The 23,429-nt window shown below is 41.1% G+C and overlaps 1 protein-coding gene across 1 annotated transcript in view; it reads left to right on the top strand.

The window, feature by feature from the left end:
- The window catches only part of IARS1 (isoleucyl-tRNA synthetase 1), a 90,471-nt gene that overhangs the window by 3,983 nt on the left and 63,059 nt on the right, over nucleotides 1-23,429 (top strand). Inside the window, exons 2-9 of the mRNA XM_066368363.1 lie at nucleotides 1,190-1,315; nucleotides 2,446-2,602; nucleotides 2,858-2,977; nucleotides 5,998-6,080; nucleotides 11,460-11,577; nucleotides 17,042-17,189; nucleotides 20,978-21,065; nucleotides 21,375-21,435. Of these exons, the coding sequence (XP_066224460.1) occupies nucleotides 1,197-1,315; nucleotides 2,446-2,602; nucleotides 2,858-2,977; nucleotides 5,998-6,080; nucleotides 11,460-11,577; nucleotides 17,042-17,189; nucleotides 20,978-21,065; nucleotides 21,375-21,435 (894 nt within the window). The 5' untranslated portion in view covers nucleotides 1,190-1,196. The remainder of the gene's footprint in view (nucleotides 1-1,189; nucleotides 1,316-2,445; nucleotides 2,603-2,857; nucleotides 2,978-5,997; nucleotides 6,081-11,459; nucleotides 11,578-17,041; nucleotides 17,190-20,977; nucleotides 21,066-21,374; nucleotides 21,436-23,429) is intronic.

The raw sequence follows: 23,429 nt of genomic DNA, 5'->3' as shown, positions 1-23,429 counted from the left end.
TACTCAGTCTGCTGAAGGCCCACAGTCAAGGCACATATGAGAAGGCAATCAATGAACAACTAAGGTGTCGCAATGAAAAACTAATGATTGATGCTTCTCATCTCTCTCCGTTCTTGTCTGTCTATCCCTCTGTCTGACTCTGTCTCTGTAAAAAAAAATTAATTAATTAATAAAAAGACAGCTCCCAGAATGGGAGAAAAATTTGCAAATTATGTAACTGAAAAGGAGCTTTTATCTGGAATATATAAAGAACTCTTACAACTCAATAATAAAAAGACAACCCAATTCTACAAGGGGCAAGAGATGACTAGACAACCCCCTAAGATACTATGAAAGTGCCCAATAAGCACATGCTAACCACCATTACTCATTAAGGAAATGCAAATCAAAACTACAATGAGTTACCACTTCCTATCCAATAATGGATAATAAGGAATGAGAACTTGGAGAAACTGAAATCATCATTCACTGCTGGAAGAATACAACTGTTATGAAAAAATTTTTGGCAGTTTCTTTAAAAGGTTAAACACAGTTACGATGTGACCCAGCAATTCCACTCCTAGATATGTACCCAAGAGACCTGAAAATACGTATCCACACAAAAACATATGAATATTTATAGCATTGATCATAGCCAAAACAGTGGAAACAGTCCTAATGTCTATGAACTGATAAATGGATAAACAAAATATCATGTTTATACAATAAAATATTCGGTATAAAAAAATAATGAGAATACGTATTACAACATGGATGCACTTTGAACACATAATTCTAAATAAAGGCACCAGACCAAATAGGCTATGTACACATGATTTCATTTATATGAAATGTCCAGAACAGGAAAATCTATAGAAGCAGAGCACAGATTTCTGGTTGTCAGTGGGGCTGGAGAAGGAGGGAATGGAGAGTGACTGCTAATGGGTAAAGGTTTTTAGAGGACAGGAAGGGAGCACTGGTGAAAATATTCTGGAATTAGAGCATGTTGTGATGGTTGCACAACCTTGTGAATATACTAAAAACCACTGAATTGTACACTAAGAAGTGTGAACTATATAGTGTAAGCTGTAATTATTTTTGAAGTACCATGTAGTATTATGGGTAATAATATGTACACTCATTTTAATATATGGTAATCTGTTATTTCTAGATTCTCTTTTAAGAAGAATAAATTTGATTTCTCTTGCAGCCAGAAAATGGTTCAACAAGTTCCTGAAAACATCAATTTTCCTGCTGAAGAAGAGAAAATATTGCAGTTCTGGTCCAAATTTAATTGTTTTCAAGAATGCTTGAAGCAGTCAAAACATAGGCCAAAGTATGTGAATTTCTTTGGTAAAGGTAGAGTCATTTCTTAGGCTATGTCCCACTAAGGCAGGAACTTTTTATTTACCTTTGTATTCCCAGAGCCTCCTAGCTGTACACAGTGGGTACTCTGGGTTGTAGATGTACATTGAATGTGTGAGTTCTTAATTATTAGGTTAGATTCAGTTTCTTTAAGTTCTTCTGAATAGATCAACTTGAATGTCCTAATAAAATTCAGATGTTAAAAGCCATTTAAATTTGGGCCATTAGTGAATAGAATTTATATATCACCTTTTCCTTTTCCACTTTTTTAAGTCCATTAGGACTCTATTAGGGTACTTCCTGCCTGTAGTCTCCATTCAGCTAAAGACTGTCTTTTTTTTCTTTTTAATTATGTCTCTCATATGCTCAAAACTTTATGAGAGGCCCTGGCCGGTTGGCTCAGCGGTAGAGCGTCGGCCTGGCGTGTGGGGGACCCGGGTTCGATTCCCGGCTAGGGCACATAGGAGAAGCGCCCATTTGCTTCTCCACCCCCCCCTCCTTCCTCTCTGCCTCTCTCTTCCCCTCCCGCAGCCAAGGCTCCATTGGAGCAAAGATGGCCCCCAAGGGGATGGCTCCTTGGCCTCTGCCCCAGGCGCTAGAGTGGCTCTGGTCTCAGCAGAGCGATGCCCCAGAGGGGCAGAGCATCGCCCCCTGGTGGGCAGATCTTCGCCCATGGTGGGCGTGCCAGGTGGATCCCAGTCGGGCGCATGTGGGAGTCTGTCTGACTGTCTCTCCCCGTTTCCAGCTTCAGAAAAATACAAAAAACAAACAAAAAACAAACAAACAAACAAAAAACTTTATGAGATAGGCATTTGTTGCCTATTTTACTGATGAATAATTTGGTCAGCATCAAGATGAATAACTTGGATTATGTTGTGGACTAATCAATGAAGAATGAGTGGCCCAGTAGTGGCCTCTCCAGCTCCCCCCTAACTAGCTTTTTGAAGGCAGGACCACCAGTAAATATCTAATCAGTTATCTGAATTTCCTGGTCTTACTGCTTTTCTTCTTCCTGAAGACTCCACTGTGACAGGAGCTATCTATAGAAAAACTAGCTAAAGTTTGCTATTTTAAAGTAACAACATATTTTTATTCTGTTAGGTTTACTTTCTATGATGGGCCTCCTTTTGCAACTGGACTGCCTCATTATGGACATATACTTGCTGGAACAATTAAAGACATAGTTACAAGATATGCTCACCAAAGTGGGTTTCACGTTGACAGAAGATTTGGATGGGATTGTCATGGTTTACCTGTGGTATGTCTGACTCACCAGCCTTCTGTTTTGAGTTTTTTTTAATAAGCACTGGATTTCATTGTATAATATGTATAAGTATGATGAGTTTTTACTGTAAGATTTTTTTTCTACTTTATTTCTATAATACTATTTATAGTTTATTTTCTCTAGATTTTCTGGAAACTAATTTTTTAAAGTATGTTTTATTTTCTAGAATTGCTGAATTACACTTGTTTCATAGGGTGGGGTTGTAAAGAATCTATTGCCAATTTTCAGGAATATGAAATTGATAAGATACTGGGAATCAGAGGACCAGAGGATGTAGCCAAAATGGGGATTATGGAATATAACAATCAGTGCCGAGCAATTGTGATGAGATACTCTACTGAATGGAAGGTATGTTGCATTATTTATCATTTAAATGGACGTTGAAATGGTTTATGCTTCTTTGTGCTTTTTATGGTGCTCCCAAAAGTATGGCTGTCTATATGAGGTAATATAACGGGTAGACCATCCTTTTTACAGGAATTTTATAAGAGTGTTTAGCTTCTCCCGCCAACCCTAATACTTAGACTGTGGCTTAGACTAAAGTCTCTTATTTTCATGTGCCCAAATAGTCTTCCAGATTTAATCATTTACCCTCCCACAGTGTATGACAGGAATCAGGCTGTCCTAGTCACTAGATTAACTTGAATGTTGTAATAAAAAAAAATTCAGCCTGACCTGTGGTGGCGCAGTGGATAAAGCATCGACCTGGAACGCTGAGGTTGCTGGTTCAAAACCCAGTCAAGGCACATATGGGAGTTGATGCTTCCTGTTCCTCCCCCCTTCTCTCTCTCTCTCTCTGTCTCTCTTCTCTAAAATGAAAAAAAAAAAAAAAAAAAAAAAGAATCTACTACTCATCAATTTAAAAAAAAATTCAAACGTTAATATCAATCCTAGTTTGGAACCTTGTTACATAAATTTTGCTCTTATCCCCTTATCAGTAGGGCTTCTACAGCTGGTGCTTTTCAGTGCGTTTCACCTGTCAGGTGCTATCAGACCTCCTGTCCTCTCGTTCTCAAGGGCTTAGGAACAAGGTCCTCAAATCTATTTCCTCGACCTGGCCATTTGATTAGTTTGTCTGTACAACTTAAAAACATGTCTGGGCCCTGGCCGGTTGGCTCAGTGGTAGAGCGTCGGCCTGGTGTGCAGAAGTCCCGGGTTCGATTCCCGGCCAGGGCACATAGGAGAGGCGCCCATCTGCTTCTCCACCCCTCCCCCTCTCCTTCCTCTCTGTCTCTCTTTTCCCCTCCCGCAGCCAAGGCTCCATTGGAGCAAAAGATGGCCGGGGCGCTAGAGTGGCTCTGGTCACGACAGAGCCACGCCCCAGATGGGCAGAGCATCGCCCCCTGGTGGGTGTGCCAGGTGGATCCTGGTCGGGCGCATGCGGGAATCTGTCTGCCTCCCCATTTCCAGCTTCAGAAAAATACAAAAAAAAAACCCCAAAAACACCATGTCTGGCTTTTATCTTTTTCATCTTCTCCATCTTACCACTTGGACTTCTTACCGTTCTTCAGAATTCCCTATTCTGAATCAGGTTGGTGTCAGGCTTCACACATGAATCCTAATGGTCAAATGGAATGTCAGAGCCTATCAAGTCTTTCTTCTTAGTCTTTTATTTTCATTCCAGTAACCTTTCCCTGGCCTCTCACCTCTTCATTTCTGTAACAGTTTCCTAACTGGTCTCTTGCTCATGTTCTCCCCCCCCCAACCCCCTCCTGCCAGGTTCTCTCTCCCACAAGACTTCATCTTGTTCTTTTCATCTCAAAACATTGAGTAACTTCTCTTCTTGGCGAATAAAATTTTATTTTGTTGACCTAAAAATTCAAAGCTCTTTTTTATTTTATTTATTTATTTTTATTTATTTATTTTTTCTGAAGCTGGAAACGGGGATTGACAGTCAGACAGACTCCCGCATGCGCCCGACCGGGATCCACCCGGCACGCCCACCAGGGGCAACCGCTCTGCCCCTCCGGGGCATCGCTCTGCCGCAACCAGAGCCACTCTAGCGCCTGGGGCAGAGGCCAAGGAGCCATCCCCAGCGCCCGGGCCATCTTTGCTCCAATGGAGCCTTGGCTGCGGGAGGGGAAGAGAGAGACAGAGAGGAAGGGGGGGGGTGGAGAAGCAAATGGGCGCTTCTCCACACGCCAGGCCGACGCTCTACCGCTGAGCCAACCGGCCAGGGCCTCTTATTTTTTTTTGAGAGCGAGACAGAAAGGGAGAGCGAGAGGAGGAGAAGTACTTCCTTTTACTTTAGTTGTACATGAGCTTCTCGTACGTGCCTGACCAGGGCCAAGTCAGTGTACCTGGGCTCAAGACGGCAACCTTGGGCTTTTCTATGCCAGCTACCTTTTGGGCTCAAGCCGGCAACCCTGCACTGACGAGCCCACACTCAGAACCAGTGACCTCAGCCTTCGGGATCAGTGTTTTATCCACTGCACTGCCACCGGTCGGGCTTTCCTAACATTCTTTAATTTTTCTTGCCTGGTCACCAGTAGGAAAAAAATGCTGATTATTATTATATGTGTATGGGTTCTTTTTTAAAATTTTTTATTGTGAAATAAGTATGAAGAATTCCCTTATATCCTTCACTCACCAGCGAATACCTTCAAAAAACATAGTATAGTTATCCAAAGGAAATTATAAAAAAAGAAATTAACATTGGTACAATACTTAGACCTTATTCAAATTTAACCAGTTCCACTAGTTTTTCTTAACTAAGATCCAGTTTAGAAGCACACATTGCATTTCGTTGTCATACTTCCTTACTCTCCTTTCATCTGGAACATTCCCTCAATCTTTCTTTGTTATTTATAACCTTGTCACTTTTAAACATTATGAACCAGTTATTTTGTAGAAGGTCCCTCAATATCTAATATTTCTTTATGATTCAGTTTAAGTTTTGCAATTTTGGAGAGATTGCCTCAGAAGTAACATCATATCCTTCTTGGGCCCTATGATAGTGTTATTCTCACTGGTGATGTTAACTTTGGTTACTAAGGTGACTTCTGTCAGGTTTCTTCATTGTAAAGTTGGAGTTTTTTTCCTTTGGAATTAATAATTATTCTCTAGGGAGATTCTTTGCAAATAATACTATTTTTTATACTTTAACTCAGTATTTTTAGTATACATTGATGATTCTTGCTAGCAAGTTATACCTATGGTTTTTGCCAAATGGTAGTTTTGGTAGGCTTTAAAGGCATATTAATACTTGTAAATAACATTATTTACATAATAGAATGATTGCTGGGAAAAAATGCTTCCTCACTTTGCATAGTGTGTTGATTGTGATATAAATTTACTTAAATCATTGATTGTTCTATTTTCCCAATAACAAGTATTATTCTCTAATAACTAGTATTTATGTTTTTAAGTCTACTGTTACCAGACTTGGCCGATGGATTGACTTTGACAATGACTACAAAACTCTGTATCCAGAATTCATGGAATCTGTCTGGTAGGTTTATTTGAAATTGTAAACATAATGACTTGTTATACACTGGTGGGGGAAAGTAAGTTTACAGTTGTTCATATGGAAAATACAATAATTAATAAATAATAATACAATAATAACTTCTGTTTCTCATACTTGCAAGTATAAACCTACTTTTTCTCACCCCTGTATTAGCAGAGTGATGATCAGTTTATTTTAGTTTTTAAAGACTTAAAAGTTTACTTTTTAGAGCATATTTAGGTTTGTAGCAAAATAGAGAAGGTATAGCCTGACCTGTGGTGGCGCAGTGGATAAAGTGTCGACCTGGAACGCTGAGGTTGCCGGTTCAAAACCCTGGGCTTGCCTGATCGAGGCACATATGGGAGTTGATGCTTCCTGCTCCTCCCTCCCCCTTCTCTCTCTCTCTCTCTTTCTCACTCTCTCTCCTCTCTAAAAATTAATAAAGAAAACAAAATTTAAAAAAAAAAAAAAAAAAAAAAAAATAGAGAAGGTATAGACATTTCCCATGTGCCCTATGCCACCACATGCATAGCTTCCCCCAGCAGAGTGGTACATATCAACATCCCCCTCCAGAGTGGCACATTTGTTACAACTGAGCTTTCATTGTAATCACTCAGAGTCTATAGTTTACTTTAGGGTTCACTCCAGTTGAATGGTTTGGGGTAAATGTGTAATGACATGTATCTGTTCTAGTATCATATAAAGATTTGTTTTTGGATTCTACATTGGTAATAAGCTATGTGTGTATTTTGTCATATATAATGGCCCCAGAAGATTTAGCAGCAAGCTGTAATTAGTTACATTAGTACTTCTACATCAGAACATACAGTTGTTCACACAAATGGCCTGATACCAGTAAATCAAACAAATTTTGGTAAAGATGTAGAGAAAGGGACCTATCATACATTGTTGGTAGGATAGGAAATTGGAATAGCCACTATGGAAAACATTATGCAGGTTCCTCAAAAAAATTAAAGAAAGAAACTATTTTATGACCCAGCAATTCCCCGTGGGTATTTATCGAAAGAAATCCAAAACACTAATTCAGGACGATACACACATGATTCTGTTTGTTGCAGTATTATTTATAGTAGTCAAGCTATGGAAACAACCTAAGTGTTCATCAATAGAAGAATGAATAAAGAAGATGTGATGGTTATTTACAGTGGCTTATTACTCAGCCATTAAAATCAAAGAATTAAGGCCCTGGCCAGTTGGCTCAGCGGTAGAGCATCGGCCTGGCGTGCGGGGGACCCGGGTTCGATTCCCGGCCAGGGCACATAGGAGAAGCGCCCATTTGCTTCTCCACCCCCCCCCTTCCTCTCTGTCTCTCTCTTCCCCTCCTGCAGCCAAGGCTCCATTGGAGCAAAGATGGCCCGGGCGCTGGGGATGGCTCCTTGGCCTCTGCCCCAGGCGCTAGAGTGGCTCTGGTCTCGGCAGAGCATCGCCCCCTGGTGGGCAGAGCGTCGCCCCCTGGTGGGTGTGCCGGGTGGATCCCTGTCGGTGCAGTCTGTCTGACTCTCTCCCCGTTTCCAGCTTCAGAAAAATACAAAAAAAAAAAAAAAAAAGTCAAAGAATTAAATCTTACCATTTGCAACAAACATGGGTGGACCTAGAGGGTATTATGCTAAGTGAAATAAGTCAGTCTACCATATGATTTTACTTATATGTGGAATCTAAAGAACAAAATAAATGAACAAAGAAAACATACCTGTAGATGATCAGAACAATCTGTAGATTGCTAGGTGTGAGGGGGGTTAGTAGGATAGGTGAAGGGATTAAGAAGTACAGATTGGGAATTAGAGAATAGTCATGGAGATGTAAAGTACAGCACAGGGAATATAGTAATATTGTAGTAACTGGTGAAAAGTGGATAGTAGACTTATCAGGGTGACAGGGTCACTATAAAATATATAAATGTGTTACCACTATGCTATACACCTAAAACTAATAAAGTGATATTGACTGTCAGCTGTAATTGAAAATAAGTAAAAATACTACATAACTAATTAGAACAACTAAGTGGAACGAGTTGATTCTTCTCCCTTCCTTACTCTCTCAAATCAATGGAAAAATTAAATATATGTAAATGGCCTTATAGCAGTTAAAATTTTTTTGCCAAATTGATGGGTGTAAAATTTGTGGAAACTAATTTTAAAAGTTTGTTTTCTTCTTAAGAAATTAAGTCTAAGAGATTGTGTACTTGAATTTTATACCAAGAGAAAAGTATAGTGCAGTTACTATTCCGTAACCATTTCAAATGTGTTTTACTTATTTACTATTATAAGACAACTGTTGCCATGCCAGTCTTGATTGGTGATTTAATTTGAGCCTGCGATTGTAGTCTGAAAATTATTACATACTCATGGGTATCAGACATCATTATTAGGGTTATAAACTACCTTCTGGCCTGACTAGGCAGTGGCGCAGTGGATAGAGCATCGGACTGGGATGTGGAGGACCCAGGTTTGAGACCCCGAGGTCACCAGTTTGAGCACGGGCTCATCTGGTTTGAGCAAGACTCACCAGTTTGGACCCAAGGTCGCTGGCTTGAGCAAGGGGTCATTCGGTCTGCTGTAGCCCCCCCCCACCCCCCCACCCCCGTCAAGGCACATATGAGAAAACAATCTCTTAGAAACTAAGGTGCTGCAGCAAAGAATTGATGCTTTTCATCTCTCTCCCTTCCAGTCTGTCTGTTCCTTTCTCTGTCACATACACACACAAAAGAAACAAAATAAACTGCCTTTTGTACATAACTCAGGTGAATTTTACATAATTACAGGTGAATTGCAAAGCTGTTTTATAGGATGTGCTTTCACTGCCCTACTTTATAGGTGCTGTGTCTCTTATTACCCTCCTATCTACCTGGTCATATTTCTGTCAGGATCTGTTGCACATGCTTGACATGTGTTCTTTGCCTTTAAGGAGCAAGACACCGTGGGGTAGTTCTCAGACCCTTTGACTCTGTGTGCCCCTGTGGGTGCATCTCCAGACCCATATACCCCAGGGTAGAAGCTGACAGATTTTCTCACATGCCAGGGACTTTGGACGGGGCAGGGAGTGTGTCCTATTCACTGAGCAGCTGGAGTTCTCATGGTTAGAGCATCTAAAAACCAGGGATTGTGTTAAATATTGGAAAAACAAGGTACTATTTGTGCTCTAGATCAGGGCTATTGCGCACTTAAATGTGGAAACTATGATCAAGAAACTGAATTTCTAATTTTAATGACTGAGCACCTGTGGCTAGTACCTACATGTTGGAAACTACAGCGCTACATCATTGTTCTTAATTTACACAAAATATACTTGAATTAGGGGAAAACAATTTGTTATTAAGATGTTATTGTTTCTGAGGAAGGTCTTGGCATATAAATAAGACACATAGACCTAGGGTGAATATAAAAAACAGTGGGACAGCCTGACCTGTGGTGGCACAGTGGATAAAACATTGATCTGAAATGCTGAGGTCGCTGGTTCAAAACCCTGGGCTTGCCTGGTCAAGGCACCTACGGGAGTTGATGCTTCTTGCTCCTCTCCCTTTCTCTCTCTCTCTCTCTTTCCTCTCTAAAATGAATTTTTTAAAAAAGTAAGAGATACCTTTAATAATGACAACATTAATAACTGATAATTTAGATTGAGTTGGTGCTTTTGAGTATACAAAGTAGTTCACCTGAATTTTCCCAGATGATTCAGAGGCCTGTGGATTGGGTTAGGACCCTGTCTGAGATAAAGACAAGTGGCTGTTACTTGCCTGAGATAACATAGCTGGTTTTGTGGCTCTTGGACTTGAAAACTGCGTCTTAGGCCCTGACTGGATAGAGCATCATCCCAAAGCACAGAGGTTGCCGGTTCAGTCCTCAGTCAGGCACATAATGGAACAGATTATAGTTCTTGCCTCTCTCTTGCTCTCTCCCTTCCTCTCTTTAAAATAAATAAAATAATTAAAAAAAAAAAAGAAAGCTGGGTCTTACGATAGCTAACCTAATACTCTTCCTTTAGTCCTCTATTGAGTGTCCTACTTCAAAGTGTATCATTTAAAATTGAGCTTAACCTTAAGAAATTTATTATAAAACATCACTTTCTTTTTTTTGTGGGAGAGACAGAGTCAGAAAGAGGGACAGACAGACAGAACGGGAGAGAGATGAGAAACATCAATTTCTTGTTGCGGCTCTTTAGCTGTTCACGGATTGATTTACTGATTTCCCACATGTGCCCTGACGGGGATGGGGGTGGGGCTACAGCAGACCAATTGACCCCTTGCTCGAACTAGCGACCTTGGGCTCAAGCTGGTGAACCTTGCTCAAACCAGATGAGCTCACATTCAAGCTAGCAACCTCGGGGTCTCGATCCTGGGTCTTCCACATCCCAGTCTGATGCTACATCCACTGCTCCACCTCCTGGCCAAGTTAAAACATCACTTTTTAAGTTTTATCTAAAGCCAAAGGAATACCATGAAAAAATACACAATTTTCATAAAAATGTATTTTAGCAAAGTGTCTTATTAGTACATTTAGCTTAAAGCAATATGATTAAGCATTCGGTAATACTTTTTTCTTCTTCTTCTTCTTTTTCATTTTTTCCGAAGCTAGAAACAGGGAGGCAGTCAGACAGACTCCCGCATGTGCCCGACCGGGATCCACCCGGCATGCCCACCAGGGGGCGATGTTCTGCCCCTCTAGGGCATAGCTCTGTTACATTCAGAGCTATTCTAGCACCTGAGGCAGAGGCCACAGAGCCATCCCCAGCGCCCGGGCTATCTTTGCTCGAATGGAGCCTCGGCTGCGGGAGGGGAGGAGAGAGACAGAGAGGAAGGAGAGGGGGAGGGGTGCAGAAGCAGATGGGCGCTTCCCCTGTGTGCCCTGGCCGGGAATTGAACCCGGGACTCCTGCACTCCAGGCCGACGCTCTACTGCTGAGCCAACTGGCCAGGGCCGGTAATACTTTTTAACTAGTTGTAGGAAAGACACTGATTCAAATTTCAGTGATGTTATACCAGAAACAAAAACTGAACTACCACATGATTAAGATATTAGTAGGAATCTATTTTTTTCTAGTATTCCTAAAAAAACGTAAATAATATAACTATATGTATAGTTTTATGTAATTGGTACCTTACTGTACAGTATGGTGTTAGTTACTTTTCTCAGTCAACATTAAGTCATGAACATGTTTCCATGTCAACAGATACTAGTACTTTTATGTCTACATAATGTCTCATTATTCTGATCTGTTGTAATTTATCAGAGAATCTTCAGTTGAGGGACATTTTGTTTTCACATCTTTGAGACAAACTATAAACAGAACCTGGCATAAATGTTTGCATTTGGGGAAACAAAATTTTGATTATATAATTATTCTAAAACTTTGTCTCTTTACTTGCTAGGTGGGTCTTCAAACAACTTTATGATAAAGGCCTTGTTTATAGAGGTGTGAAAGTCATGCCCTTTTCCACTGCATGCAACACTCCACTTTCCAACTTTGAATCTCACCAGAATTACAAGGTAAGGCATCATTGGGCCTTAAGTTATGTAGAAAGAAGTTAAATGGTTGTGGTCAAGGTAGCTAATCCTGTGTGGAGTGTTAGCCTAGCAAGTCTTGTCAGTTTGATTACTTTTTACTGAGTGCTGGTAAAGTTGCCAGTCACTGAACCAAGGTTCTGTTAAGAGTATAAATGAGGCCGTGGCTGGATAGCTCAGTCGGTTAGAGTGTCATCCCAATACCCGAAGGTTATGGGTTCAGTCCCCAGTCAGGGCACATATAGGAACAGATCGAAGTTTCTGTCTCTCTCCCCCTTTTTCTCTCCCTAAAATCAATAAATATATATATATATATATTTTTTTTTGTTAACGTGGAAATTTTATTTTGTTTTTTATTTATTTACTTATTTATTTTTACAGACAGACAGTCAGAGGGATAGATAGGGACAGACAGACAGGAAGGGAGAGAGATGGGAAGCATCAATTTTTTGTTGTGGCACCTTAGTTGTTCATTGATTGCTTTCTCATATGTGCCTTGACCATGGGGCTACAGCAGACCAAGTAACCCCTTGCTCAAGCTGGCGACCTCGGGGTCTCGAACCTGGGTCCTCTGCGTCCCAGTCTGACGCTCTATCCACTGCACCACTGCCTGGTCAGACTATTGATTAATTTTTGAGAGAGAAAGGAAGGGAGAGAGAGACAGGATCATTGATCTGCTGCTCTTGCATGTGCTCTGACCAGGGATCAAACCAGCAACCTCTGTACTTGGGGACAATGTTTTAACCAACTGAGCTATCTTGCCATGGCTAGAGGTTTTTTAAATTTTTCTTTTTTTATGTTTATTACTGTACTACTAAAATTAATATTTTACATCTTATTACCTGGTTTAATAATAAGACCTGTTTTGGCTCCTCCATTTTCTTGCTGTACTCCATATAGTTGCATGAAGTGAATAGCCAACACCCAGATAAAACGAAGAACCTTTCTCATGATCCTTTCACGTTAGCCACACACTCCTCGCGCCTCCTTCCAACTGCATTGATTCGTTTGCTGATTCTAAACTTTTTATAAATGGAATTATACAGTGCGTTCTTTTTTGTGTTTTGCTTCTCTTGATCAAGATTCTGTTTCAAAGTCATCCATGCTGTGTTTGTAGATAACCATTTTAATTACTGCCTAGGATTTATTTACCCTACTATTGAGTAATATTCAGTTTGTGGTATTTATGAATAGTGCTACTATTCTATTCATAAGAATAGAATGTGGACATTCTAGATCTTGTCTTTGGGGAAGCATATACTGTACACATTTCTGTTGAATACATACCCAGGAGTGGAATTGTTGAGTGGGTATACTTCTATTTAGCTCCAATATACAGGCTGGAAAACTCATTAAAGGGCCACATAGTAAATATTTTAGACTTTGTAAGCTATGTGATCTCTGTCTCAAGTATTCAACTCTGTCAAAACCATCCCTAGCTTTGGAGCTACATAAAAACAGGTTACAGGCAGATTTGGTTTGTGGACTGTGGTTTTCTGCCTTCTATTCAAACAGATACTAGCATAGAGTGCTTTGAAGTCATTCTATAACTAGAACAAGGCAGAGCTCATGCTTCCCATTGCTATGAACCCAACCACACAAGTACAAGGACTGAAATATATGAATATATGAATCCAGAAGGCAGAGGACCTCAATGCCTGCTTTAGCTGTTACTGTACTGTCTCTTTTCATGCAATTCAGGGGCTGTTAGTAATGGTGCAAAGGGCAAAGTCCATGCAGTTAGTCATATAGGCAGTGGGGTGATGAGGTATCCCTCAGTGTGATCTGTTCTTGAGGTAATGGGACTGTCTTGCTCTGTCTCTGCATTCCTCCATGCCTAAGTGGTTCAGGCTGTCCATCTCCTTCCTAATTTCTGGGCTCCTGGATGCTTCCCAGAGCTGCTGCAAAGATAAGCTTCTTGCCACATTTCAAAGAGGAAAGTCAGGGAGCCCTTAAGGGAGAATAGAAAGCAAATGTGCCAATTAACTGTGTCCTAACTCTTACATTTTTACTGATTTATACTCCCGCTAGACAGTTCTGATGACTCTGTATCCTGTCAACACTTAGCATTTTCTTTTTTCACTTAAGCCATTCTATGATTGTGTATTGGTTGCCACTGAGGTTTGTTTTGTTTTCTTTAATGAACTTGAAACTAGAAAATATAGTGGAGTTTGTGCTGCCTGTCACCAATTTATAAACAGAAATTGAATCTTTATGGGTGCTTTATTCCAATGGCCAGCAATCTGGGGAGATGGCGGTTGCACTCCCAAATCATCTCAACTCCCTTTCCCCAGCCAAACTTTTTATAAGGGGAAGGAAAAAGGTAGGTAAGGGTTTTGGGATTTCAAGGGAGAGTTAATCAGATCATAGTTAACTGTTAATTGGATCATAGACAGCAGGTGTTCCTTCCTTGGAGCACAGAGGCTTTGCTTGCAGTACCCTGGGGCACAAAGATGAGTCACTCCCAGATCTCCTCAGATCCTGCAGTCCTGGTCAGATATCCCACCTCCTGGAACAAAGTTTTTACTTGCATTAACCATTATGTCCACTGACCGTACCAAAACCATCATTACTCAAACTAAAATTTTAAATCTTGAGTTCCCTCTATCAAACAGAATTAATATTAATATTGTAATATGTCCAATGAGTTGAGTGACAAGGAAAGCAACTTTATTCAGAAAGCCAGCAAGCCAAGGAGCTGGCAGACTAGCATCCTAAAGAAACATCTTAAAGTATAGAATCCAGCCTTTTATGTCAAAGAAAGGGGGAAACAGGAGGGCAAAGAGGTGATTGACAACCATAGACATCTGAGTGCCACCAGGAGTCCCAGGAAAATTGTGGAACTTCTTTGTTCTTAGTCTGTTGACTCTAGTTGATGTGAGTCCATTCAGATCTTTGATAGTCATTTTTGTACATACGTATCTCCTCAGGAGAGGTAGTTTCTGGTAAGGGGCTGTTTTTGTAAAGCTCAAGCCACAAGCATAATTCCTCTAATGGTTAGCACATTTATAGGTAAAACTTAGCAGAAGCTATTAACCTGAAGGTCTTGGAAAAAAAGCATGCTTGAACAAGATGGAATCAGAACAAGCATTTCACTGTTACAATTTGGGCATATTACAATTTCAGGTATATGGTGTTTGAAAATGACTTCTTTTTAGGTTTTGGAATAAAGAATAACTTTTTAAATTATTTTTAAATTATTTAATTATTTAATTATTTTCTGGGTAATTATTTTTAATTATTAAAATTATTTTGTTGACATATGTGGGTCAAATAAGTTTGCAAATATGATGTATATGTTTGCTTGCTTATGGTTTGCTTTGAGTGTGGGAGGCAGGCTATAAGCTGGCAAAGTTCTTATAGCTTAAGGCAGGGGTCCCCAAACTATGGGGGACCCCTGAGGCCATTTATCCGGCCCCTCTGCACTTCCAGAAGGGGCACATTGACCATCTCATTAGCCAAAAGCAGGCCCATAGTTCCCATTGAAATACTGGTCAGTTTCTTGATTTAAATTTACTTGTTTTTTATTTTAAATATTGTGTTTGTTCCCGTTTTGTTTTTTTACTTTAACATAAGATATGGCCCTGGCCGGTTGGCTCAGCGGTAGAGCATCGGCCTAGCGTGCGGAGGACCTGGGTTCGATTCCCGGCCAGGGCACACGGGAGAAGCGCCCATTTGCTTCTCCACCCCTCCGCCGCGCTTTCCTCTCTGTCTCTCTCTTCCCCTCCCGCAGCCAAGGCTCCATTGGAGCAAAGATGGCCCGGGTGCTGGGGATGGCTCCTTGGCCTCTGCCTCAGGCGCTAGAGTGGCTCTGGTCACAACATGGCGATGCCCAGGATGGGCAGAGCATCGCCCCATGGTGGGCGTGCCGGGTGGATCCCCGTCAGGCGCATGCGGGAGTCTGTCTGACTGTCTCTCCCCGTTTCCAGCTTCAGAAAAATGAAAAAATAAATAAATAAATAAAATAAAATAAGATATGTGCAGTGTGCATAGGGATTTTGTTCATAGTTTTTTTATAGTCCAGCCCTCCAACGGTCTGAGGGACAGTGAACTGGCCCCCTGTGTAAAAAGTTTGGGGACCCCTGGCTTAAGGCTTAGTTTTAAGACTAAGCCTTTTCCACCCTTTTAAATCCTTTTTTTTTTTTTTTTTTTTTTTTTTTTTACAGAGGTAGAGATAGACAGGGACAGACAGACAGGAATGGAGAGAGATGAGAAGCATCAATCATCAGTTTCTCGTTGCGCGTTGCGACTTCTTAGTTGTTCATTGATTGCTTTCTCACATGTGCCTTGACCGTGGGCCTTCAGCAGACCGAGTTACCCCCTGCTGGAGCCAGCGACCTTGGGTCCAAGCTGGTGAGCTCTTTGCTCAAGCCAGATGAGCCCGCGCTCAAGCTGGCGACCTCGGGGTCTCGAACCTGGGTCCTTCCGCATCCCAGTCCGACGCTCTATCCACTGCGCCACCACCTTGTCAGGCCCACCCTTTTAGTACTAAGATCTTTTCAACATTCTTCTAATATTAAGATCTTCTCAAAATAAGCTTTTCCCCACACCCTTGACTATTGCATGCTAGAGGTTGGTGCACTCTTATGAGGAATCCCATTTATGCCTCAGATAAGTGACTTTGTACCAGAGACTTTCTTATTTGTATATTGGCTTAAAGGCTTTCCTTTTCTACACTATAAAATAAAGCAGACTGGGGCTCTCTCTCTAAGTTCCTGCCATCAGCATTGCAGAGGCCTCCCTGATCCCTTGCCCTCTATGGGAAAAGCAGGTTTTTTGCTTTTCCCTTGGCTTTTCTTGTGGCTTGCCTGTCTTGGTGAGACACCAATAAACAGAATGGCCCACTGTTTCTTTACCATGTACCCGATTCCTTTTTTTTTTTTTTTTTGTATTTTTCTGAAGCTGGAAACGGGGAGAGACAGTCAGACAGACTCCCGCATGCACCTGACCGGGATCCACCCGGCACGCCCACCAGGGGCGATGCTCTGCCCCTTCGGGGAGTCGCTCTGCCGCGACCAGAGCCACTCTAGCGCCTGGGGCAGAGGCCAAGGAGCCATCCCCAGCGCCCGGGCCATCTTTGCTCCAATGGAGCCTTGGCTGCGGGAAGGGAAGAGAGAGACAGAGAGGAAGGAGGGGGAGTGGAGAAGCAAATGGGCGCTTCTCCTATGTGTCCTGGCCGGGAATCGAACCCGGTTTCCCCGCTCGCCAGGCCGACGCTCTACCACTGAGCCAACCGGCCAGGGCCGTAATTGTGAAAACTTTTAAAGTATATTTTAAAATATATTTGGAAATTTTTGCTATGTATTTTATTTTTATAAATAGGATAAATGGTTTTTTAAAAGCTCAGTTTATTCTGAAAATCGATTTACTTTAGTCTTTAGTATTAGTTTATTTTTCTTACATGTCAGTTGTGGATTTTGTAAGAAAATACTGTCTCATTTTATTTCAGGATGTTCAAGATCCTTCAGTGTTTGTAACCTTCCCTTTGGAAGAAGATGAAAATACATCTTTGGTTGCTTGGACAACCACTCCCTGGACCCTACCTAGTAACCTTGCCGTCTGTGTGAACCCAGATATGCTGTATGTAAAGATTAAAGGTGAGTGAGAGCCTGTTTACTTATGATTAATGTGGATAAGATAATTCTAACATATTTTGGGAAAGAATGAAATTACATTTTTGGAGGAATAAAAATAAATGTTTTTGAAAAAGTGTTAAAACTTAATCAGAACAATAACCTCTAAAAGAGGTTTGGGTTTTTGTTTTGTTTGTTTTTGGTTTTGTTTTTGTTTTTAATCCGTTAAAGAACAAAATTCAGCCAAATAAACTTGAAGGTCTGATTGACTTTATTAATTGGGCAGTGTTTCATCTAGCAACTATAAGAGGATGCTGCTGGGTTATACAATAGGAACGATTTTTTTTAGATTTTTTGTTTATTTATTCATTTTAGAAAGAGGAGACAGAGAGAATGGGGTTGGGGGGAGTAGGAAGCATCAACTCCCATATGTGCCTTGACTAGGCAAGACCTGGGTTTTGAACCAGTGGCCTCAACATTCCATGTCAACGCTTTACTCACTGCACCACCACAGGTCAGGCTGCAAGAGGAAAGATTTTTATAGGAAGAAGGGTGGGACAAGGGGAGCTATTTGAAAAAGAAAAGATGGAATTAGTTTTAGATCAGGACATCTCTGTTTTTGGTTTGTTTGTTTTTTGGATTTTTTTGAGGGGAAGATAATAGGCAAAGTTTTTAATTAAATGAATTGCCTGTTTTTTCTATGGTTTGGGGGTATGGTGAAAGCCTGTGCTACAAATTACCTCACTGGTGTTGACCAGAAATTGCAGGCATTAAGATTATGTTTCCGGAAGAGGTTGAAATGGCAATTAGGTTGGGTAATAAATCTAGGTTTTTATCATGGGCTTTTAGCATGAGTGAGACCATTTTTGGCTCTGTGGTTTTCTCTTTAAAATATTGAAAATGTAAAAAAAAAAATATATATATATATATATATATATATATATATATATATATATATATATTGAAAATGTAAGGCCCTGGGCAGTGACTCAATGGATAGAGCATTGGCCCAGCAACTGGACGTCCCAGGTTTGATTCCCAGTCAGGCACACAGGAAAAGTGACCATCTGCTCATCCCCCAACCTCTCCCTCATCCTCTCCCAGAGCCAGTGGCTCAGTTGGTTTGAGCATGACTCCAGGTGCTAAAAATAGGTTGGTTGTGAGAATCAGTCCCAGATGGGGTTCCCATGTGGGTCCTGGTTAGGGGTGTATGTAGGAGTCTGCCTCACTATCTCCTCACTCTCACCTAAAAAATAAAATAAAATAAAAAATATTAAAAATGTAACACATAAAAAAGTAAAGTAGTATACAAATAAAAAGTAAAAATTTTTTTAAAACATTCCTTATAATATTCTAATTTTAATATATTTTTGTACATCATGCCCCTATTAAAGATGAAGTATCAGAGCTTCAGAGGACTGGTATCTCATCATTAGGAAATCTCTGATGTTTATTTTTTAAACACACCAAGCAGTTTACTCAGATATTACTAGCTATCTAGACTTACCATCAGATCCCACAGGTAAGGGCTCAGTCCTACAAAACTGTCCCCACCAGCACACCCCCTCTTCAGACTCCAATCACAAGTCCACATTGTCCCCTCTGCTTCTGACTGATCCATGACCTCCTCCTCAGGTTCAATTAATTTGCTCACAGAATTGAAGTAACATATTGCTTATTAGATAACCAGTTTGTTATAAAAGGATATTTTGAAGGCTACACATAAGCAGCTACATGGAGAAGTTCATAGGGGTAAGGACTGGAAGGGTTCCAAGCACAGCTTTTCCTATGGTATTTGGGTGGGCTACATGGCTCTCATCATTTGGGAAATTCTAAGGATTTTAAGAGCTCTGCCAGGAACAGGGGAACTGAGACCAAATATGTATGTATCATAAAGTCTTTTAACATCACAGAATTTGTACCACAACTTGACTTTTGTGTCTTTTACATATTCTCTGGTAGAGAGTTAAATCAGTCTCAGTGAGGTCCTTTCCAAAGATATTTATATGGAAATAGAAGATTGGTACCTTTAAGGTGTTGATAGCTAATGGGGGGAGGGGAAAGCCAGAGAAAGAAAAGAAAAACTTGTCCAGAAAAAAAAATCTGCCTTGTATGACAATCAGCTTGATTTACAATAGCTTTTGCTGGCAAGAGAAAAATACTGGTAAAGGAGTGAGAAAAAACAGGGTTTTTTGTTTTGTTTTATTATTATTTAGCTGTGCCTTGAGAGTGGATAGGACTGAGGCCTGGTTTCTTGTGATACGTGCTGGGAAAGAGCTGTTGTTGTACAGGCAGAGCCTGGCTCTGGTGTCTCAGCTGTTTCCCTGGTTATAAGTTCCCTGTGTCACCCATAAGACATGGCCATTCTCTACTGAGCCTGACAGCCTTACGGACCATCTGACTGATATTTCAATCATGTCACTTCTCTGCCTGTATACTTGGTAAACCGTGTGTCCTGAGTTTTATTCAAGAAATGTAGACTCCACTTAAAATGAAGTTCCTGTAAGGTCAGAGCTGGTGAGTTTCAAAATTGTTATAGCAGTTTTCCAATAAATTGCAGAGACCTTTACAGTAATTTATAGATTCTCGTTTTTTCTTATAGTTAACTGTATGTATATTATAGACTTTAGTAAATTCTAGGGTATGTCATACTTTATAGGTGGGAGTTTAAGTTACCCTAAGGTTTTGTTCCAGCTTTTCTATTTCTAATGTAATAGCCTCCATTTCCAATAAGGGTACAAAGGCCCATACAGGGATACTCATTATCCTAATGTTCATGGTAGCAGTGATTGGAAAATAACTTAAATGTCCCTTAGAATTAGTTGATGTGTTAAAAATAACTTGTAGCCCTGGCCGGTTGGCTCAGTGGTAGAGCGTCGGCCTGGCGTGCAAGGGTCCCGGGTTCGATTCCCGGCCAGGGCACGCAGGAGAGGCGCCCATCTGCTTCTCCACCCCTCCCCCTCTCCTTCCTCTCTGTCTCTCTCTTCCCCTCCTGCAGCCGAGGCTCCATTGGAGCAGAGATGGCCTGGGCGCTGGGGATGGCTCCTTGGCCTCTGCCTCAGGCGCTAGAGTGGCTCTGGTTGCGACAGAGCGACGCCCCCTGGTGGGCAGAGCGTCACCCCTGGTGGGCGTGCCGGGTGGATCCCAGTCGGGCGCATGCGAGAGTCTGTCTGACTGTCTCTCCCCGTTTCCAGCTTCAGAAAAATACAAAAAAAGTAATAATAATAACTTGTATTCCCTTAAAATGGCGTAGTATAGAGCTATCTAAAAGCATGAGGGAGATATATTTACTAATATAGAAGAAGATGTTTACAGTGTATTGTGTGAAAATGAATGTAAAAATGTATTGTTATATCCCACAATTATTTTTTAAATATCACTCATTCACATAACATGCATATTACTGTATACACAGGAAATAACTGGAGGAAAAGGTACTCAAATGGTGGTTCTGAGGGCAGGTGAGATTAAGGGGCTGCTGTTTGTGAGCTTGGGTTGCTAATGTTATGAATTTGAATCATTCACATATATTACTTTTGGTAGGAGAAAAAGAGATTAATTTGCTTAAAATGGCTAGAGGTTCATTTAACAATTGATGAGCTGCCTAATATCTTTTGATGTTTTTGTCTTTTTAATATCTAGAAAGCAGTGTACCCTAGCTTCTTGGAAGTGTTTCTCTGTGAGAGCTGAGCACAGTAGATGCAGATGATACAGAAGCCCCCTGGAGGGGAGGCTCTGCTGATAACAGGGCTTTTTAAAGTAAGCCAGAGTCTGAATATCACTGAGGTCCACTGTTTCTGTTGCTCTTGTAGATGTTGTAAGAGGAAAATTGCTCATTTTAATGGAAGCCAGATTACCAGCCCTCTATAAATTGGAGAGTGAGTATGAGGTCCTTGAAAGGTAAATATACAAGTCATTGATTTATGCATGTGGGCATCTTTAGCTTTAAAAATTTTTTATTTTTAAAAAATAAGACACTTTATTACCCAGAGGCTGTATTAGTCAACTTCACTTTTAAGTACTAATATCATTTAAAATACTAAGTACTCGAGTACTATTTTAAGTACCAGTATGTTTTAGTAATAAGTGCCAGCGTTAATGACTAAGGAATCTGTAAACCAGAAGGGAGTGGTGACTTGATGTGACTACAACTTAATTTCCTTAATAATTTGAATCTAATTGTGAGTTTGCCTTTTTCCTTTTTTCTAGATTTTCTGGTGCTTATCTCAAAGGCAAGAAATACAGGCCCCTGTTTGACTATTTTGCGAAGGTGAGCTTGGGCTCAACCTCAGTGGCTCTCCACACTGTGTACAGTATCAATACCTGCAGCAGTATTATGGAACTGGGGTAATATGCACATGGTCTGGCGGTTTGCAAGAGTGTTCCTGAACCAAAAGTCAACTTCATTGTTAACAGAATTAAATTCCGTTTGTATTGCCTTCTTGTTCTAGTAATTAAAATCCTGTAGGAATTTTTAAAATACTTTTCTCGAAGTACATAAGAAATCACTTACATTTAATATTATTTTTATGTTTATATATTTATTGTTTATAGTCTACTATCACCCAGGAATATGAGGAATGGTTTGTTTTGGGTTTTTTGTTGTTGTTGTTGTTATTTACAAATTTAGGATAATGCTCAGAGGAAAACTGCACGTAAAAGTAAACAGTTCATTTCAAGGAACTTGACTAGGTGGGTTCTTTAAATCTAGTCTCACAACAGAGTTCATACATTTACTGACTTAAGAGTCATGATGCTCTTTAAGGGAGTTTTTATTTTTCTGAGGAGAGAACTCACAGCTGTAGTTGCAACCCAAGAACCAACAAAAGAATAAGGGCAGCAGGAATTTCCTGCTGGTCCTTATTTATAGGTCTTAGAATAAAACAATGAGCAGCGCCTGGCTTCACATACTATGATTACATAGGAATATATTCAGCAGGGCAGCGTTAGCCAGCAAAGCCTTCCTCCTAGCCCAGGAGAGATCCTTTCCTTACCTTGCATTTCAGTGCAAGGATAGAGTTTGATTAACACAGAAGACCTCTGCCATTGGGCTCTGTCCACAATGTTGCTCACATCTGTCTCTGCACTTCGTGCTCCTTGAGTCTTTTGGTCCCCATGTTTCTCATCTCCTAGCTAGAGGCTCTCCTCCTCATTACATGTTGTTGCAGGTGGATATTCCTATGCTTTCCCTGGTTTGGTCCTTCCCTGTGAGCCTGTAGTTGTTTTGTTTGCCAACACATTACTCACCAGGTATTGGCCACTTGACAGGAGGCAGGCCGGCTTCCTAGTCATTCCCCTAACATGTCTTTTGCTTTAGTCAAGCTACCCTTTTTCCCCCTCCCTGCCTTTGTTTTAATTGCATTTTTCTTCTGTTTAAAAAATCCTTCACCTGCCTGACCAGGTGGTGGCACAGTGGAGAGAGCATTGGACTAGGATGCGGAAGACCCAGGTTCAAGACCCCGAGGTCGCCAGCTTGAGCGCAGGCTCATCTGGATTGAGCAAAAGCTCACCAGCTTGGACCCAAGGTCGTTGGCTTAAGCAAAGGGTTACTCCGGTCAAGGCACATACGAGAAAGCAATCAATGAACAACTAAGGTGTCGCAACAAAAAACTGATGATTGATGCTTCTCATCTCTCTCCGTTCTCCGTTCCTGTCTGTCTGTTCCTATCTATCCCTCTCTCTCTCTCTCTCTCTCTCTCTCGCTCTCGCTCTCGCTCTGTCACTGTAAAAAAAAATCCTTCACCTTTCTGTAATGTTATAGCTGTTCCAATTCAACCTGCTCTTCAGGGCTAAAGTTAGAGGCCATCTGAAGAACAGCATTTTCGGAAATGCATCTTGGGTTTCTCCCTCTAAAAAATGCCATTACTACATTATTCTGTGTGTGTGTGTGTGTATGTGTGTGTTTTGTTTGTTTTGTTTTGTTTTTGTGTTTTTCCGCAGTAAGAAGTGGGGAGGCAAATAGTCCCACATGCACCCAACTGGGATCCACCCAGCATGCCCACTAGGGGGTGATGCTCTGCCCTTTCTGGGGCGTTGCTCCATTGCAACCAGAGCCATTCTAGCACCTGAGGCGAAGGCCATGGAGCCATCCTCAGTGCCCAGGTCAACTTTTGCTCCAGTGGAGCCTTGGCTGCAGGAGGGGAAGAGAGAGGTAGAGAGAAGGGAGAGGGAGAAGGGTGGAGAAGTAGATGGGTGCTTTTCCTGTGTGCCCTGGCTGGGATTCAAACCCAGGACTTCCACACACCAGGCCAATGCTCTATCATG

Source organism: Saccopteryx leptura, chromosome 2 (genome assembly GCF_036850995.1).
Source record: "Saccopteryx leptura isolate mSacLep1 chromosome 2, mSacLep1_pri_phased_curated, whole genome shotgun sequence".
Lineage (NCBI taxonomy): Eukaryota > Metazoa > Chordata > Mammalia > Chiroptera > Emballonuridae > Saccopteryx > Saccopteryx leptura.
The sequence above is the reverse complement of the archived record's forward strand: the minus strand, read 5'-3'. Positions and strand labels throughout refer to the sequence as shown.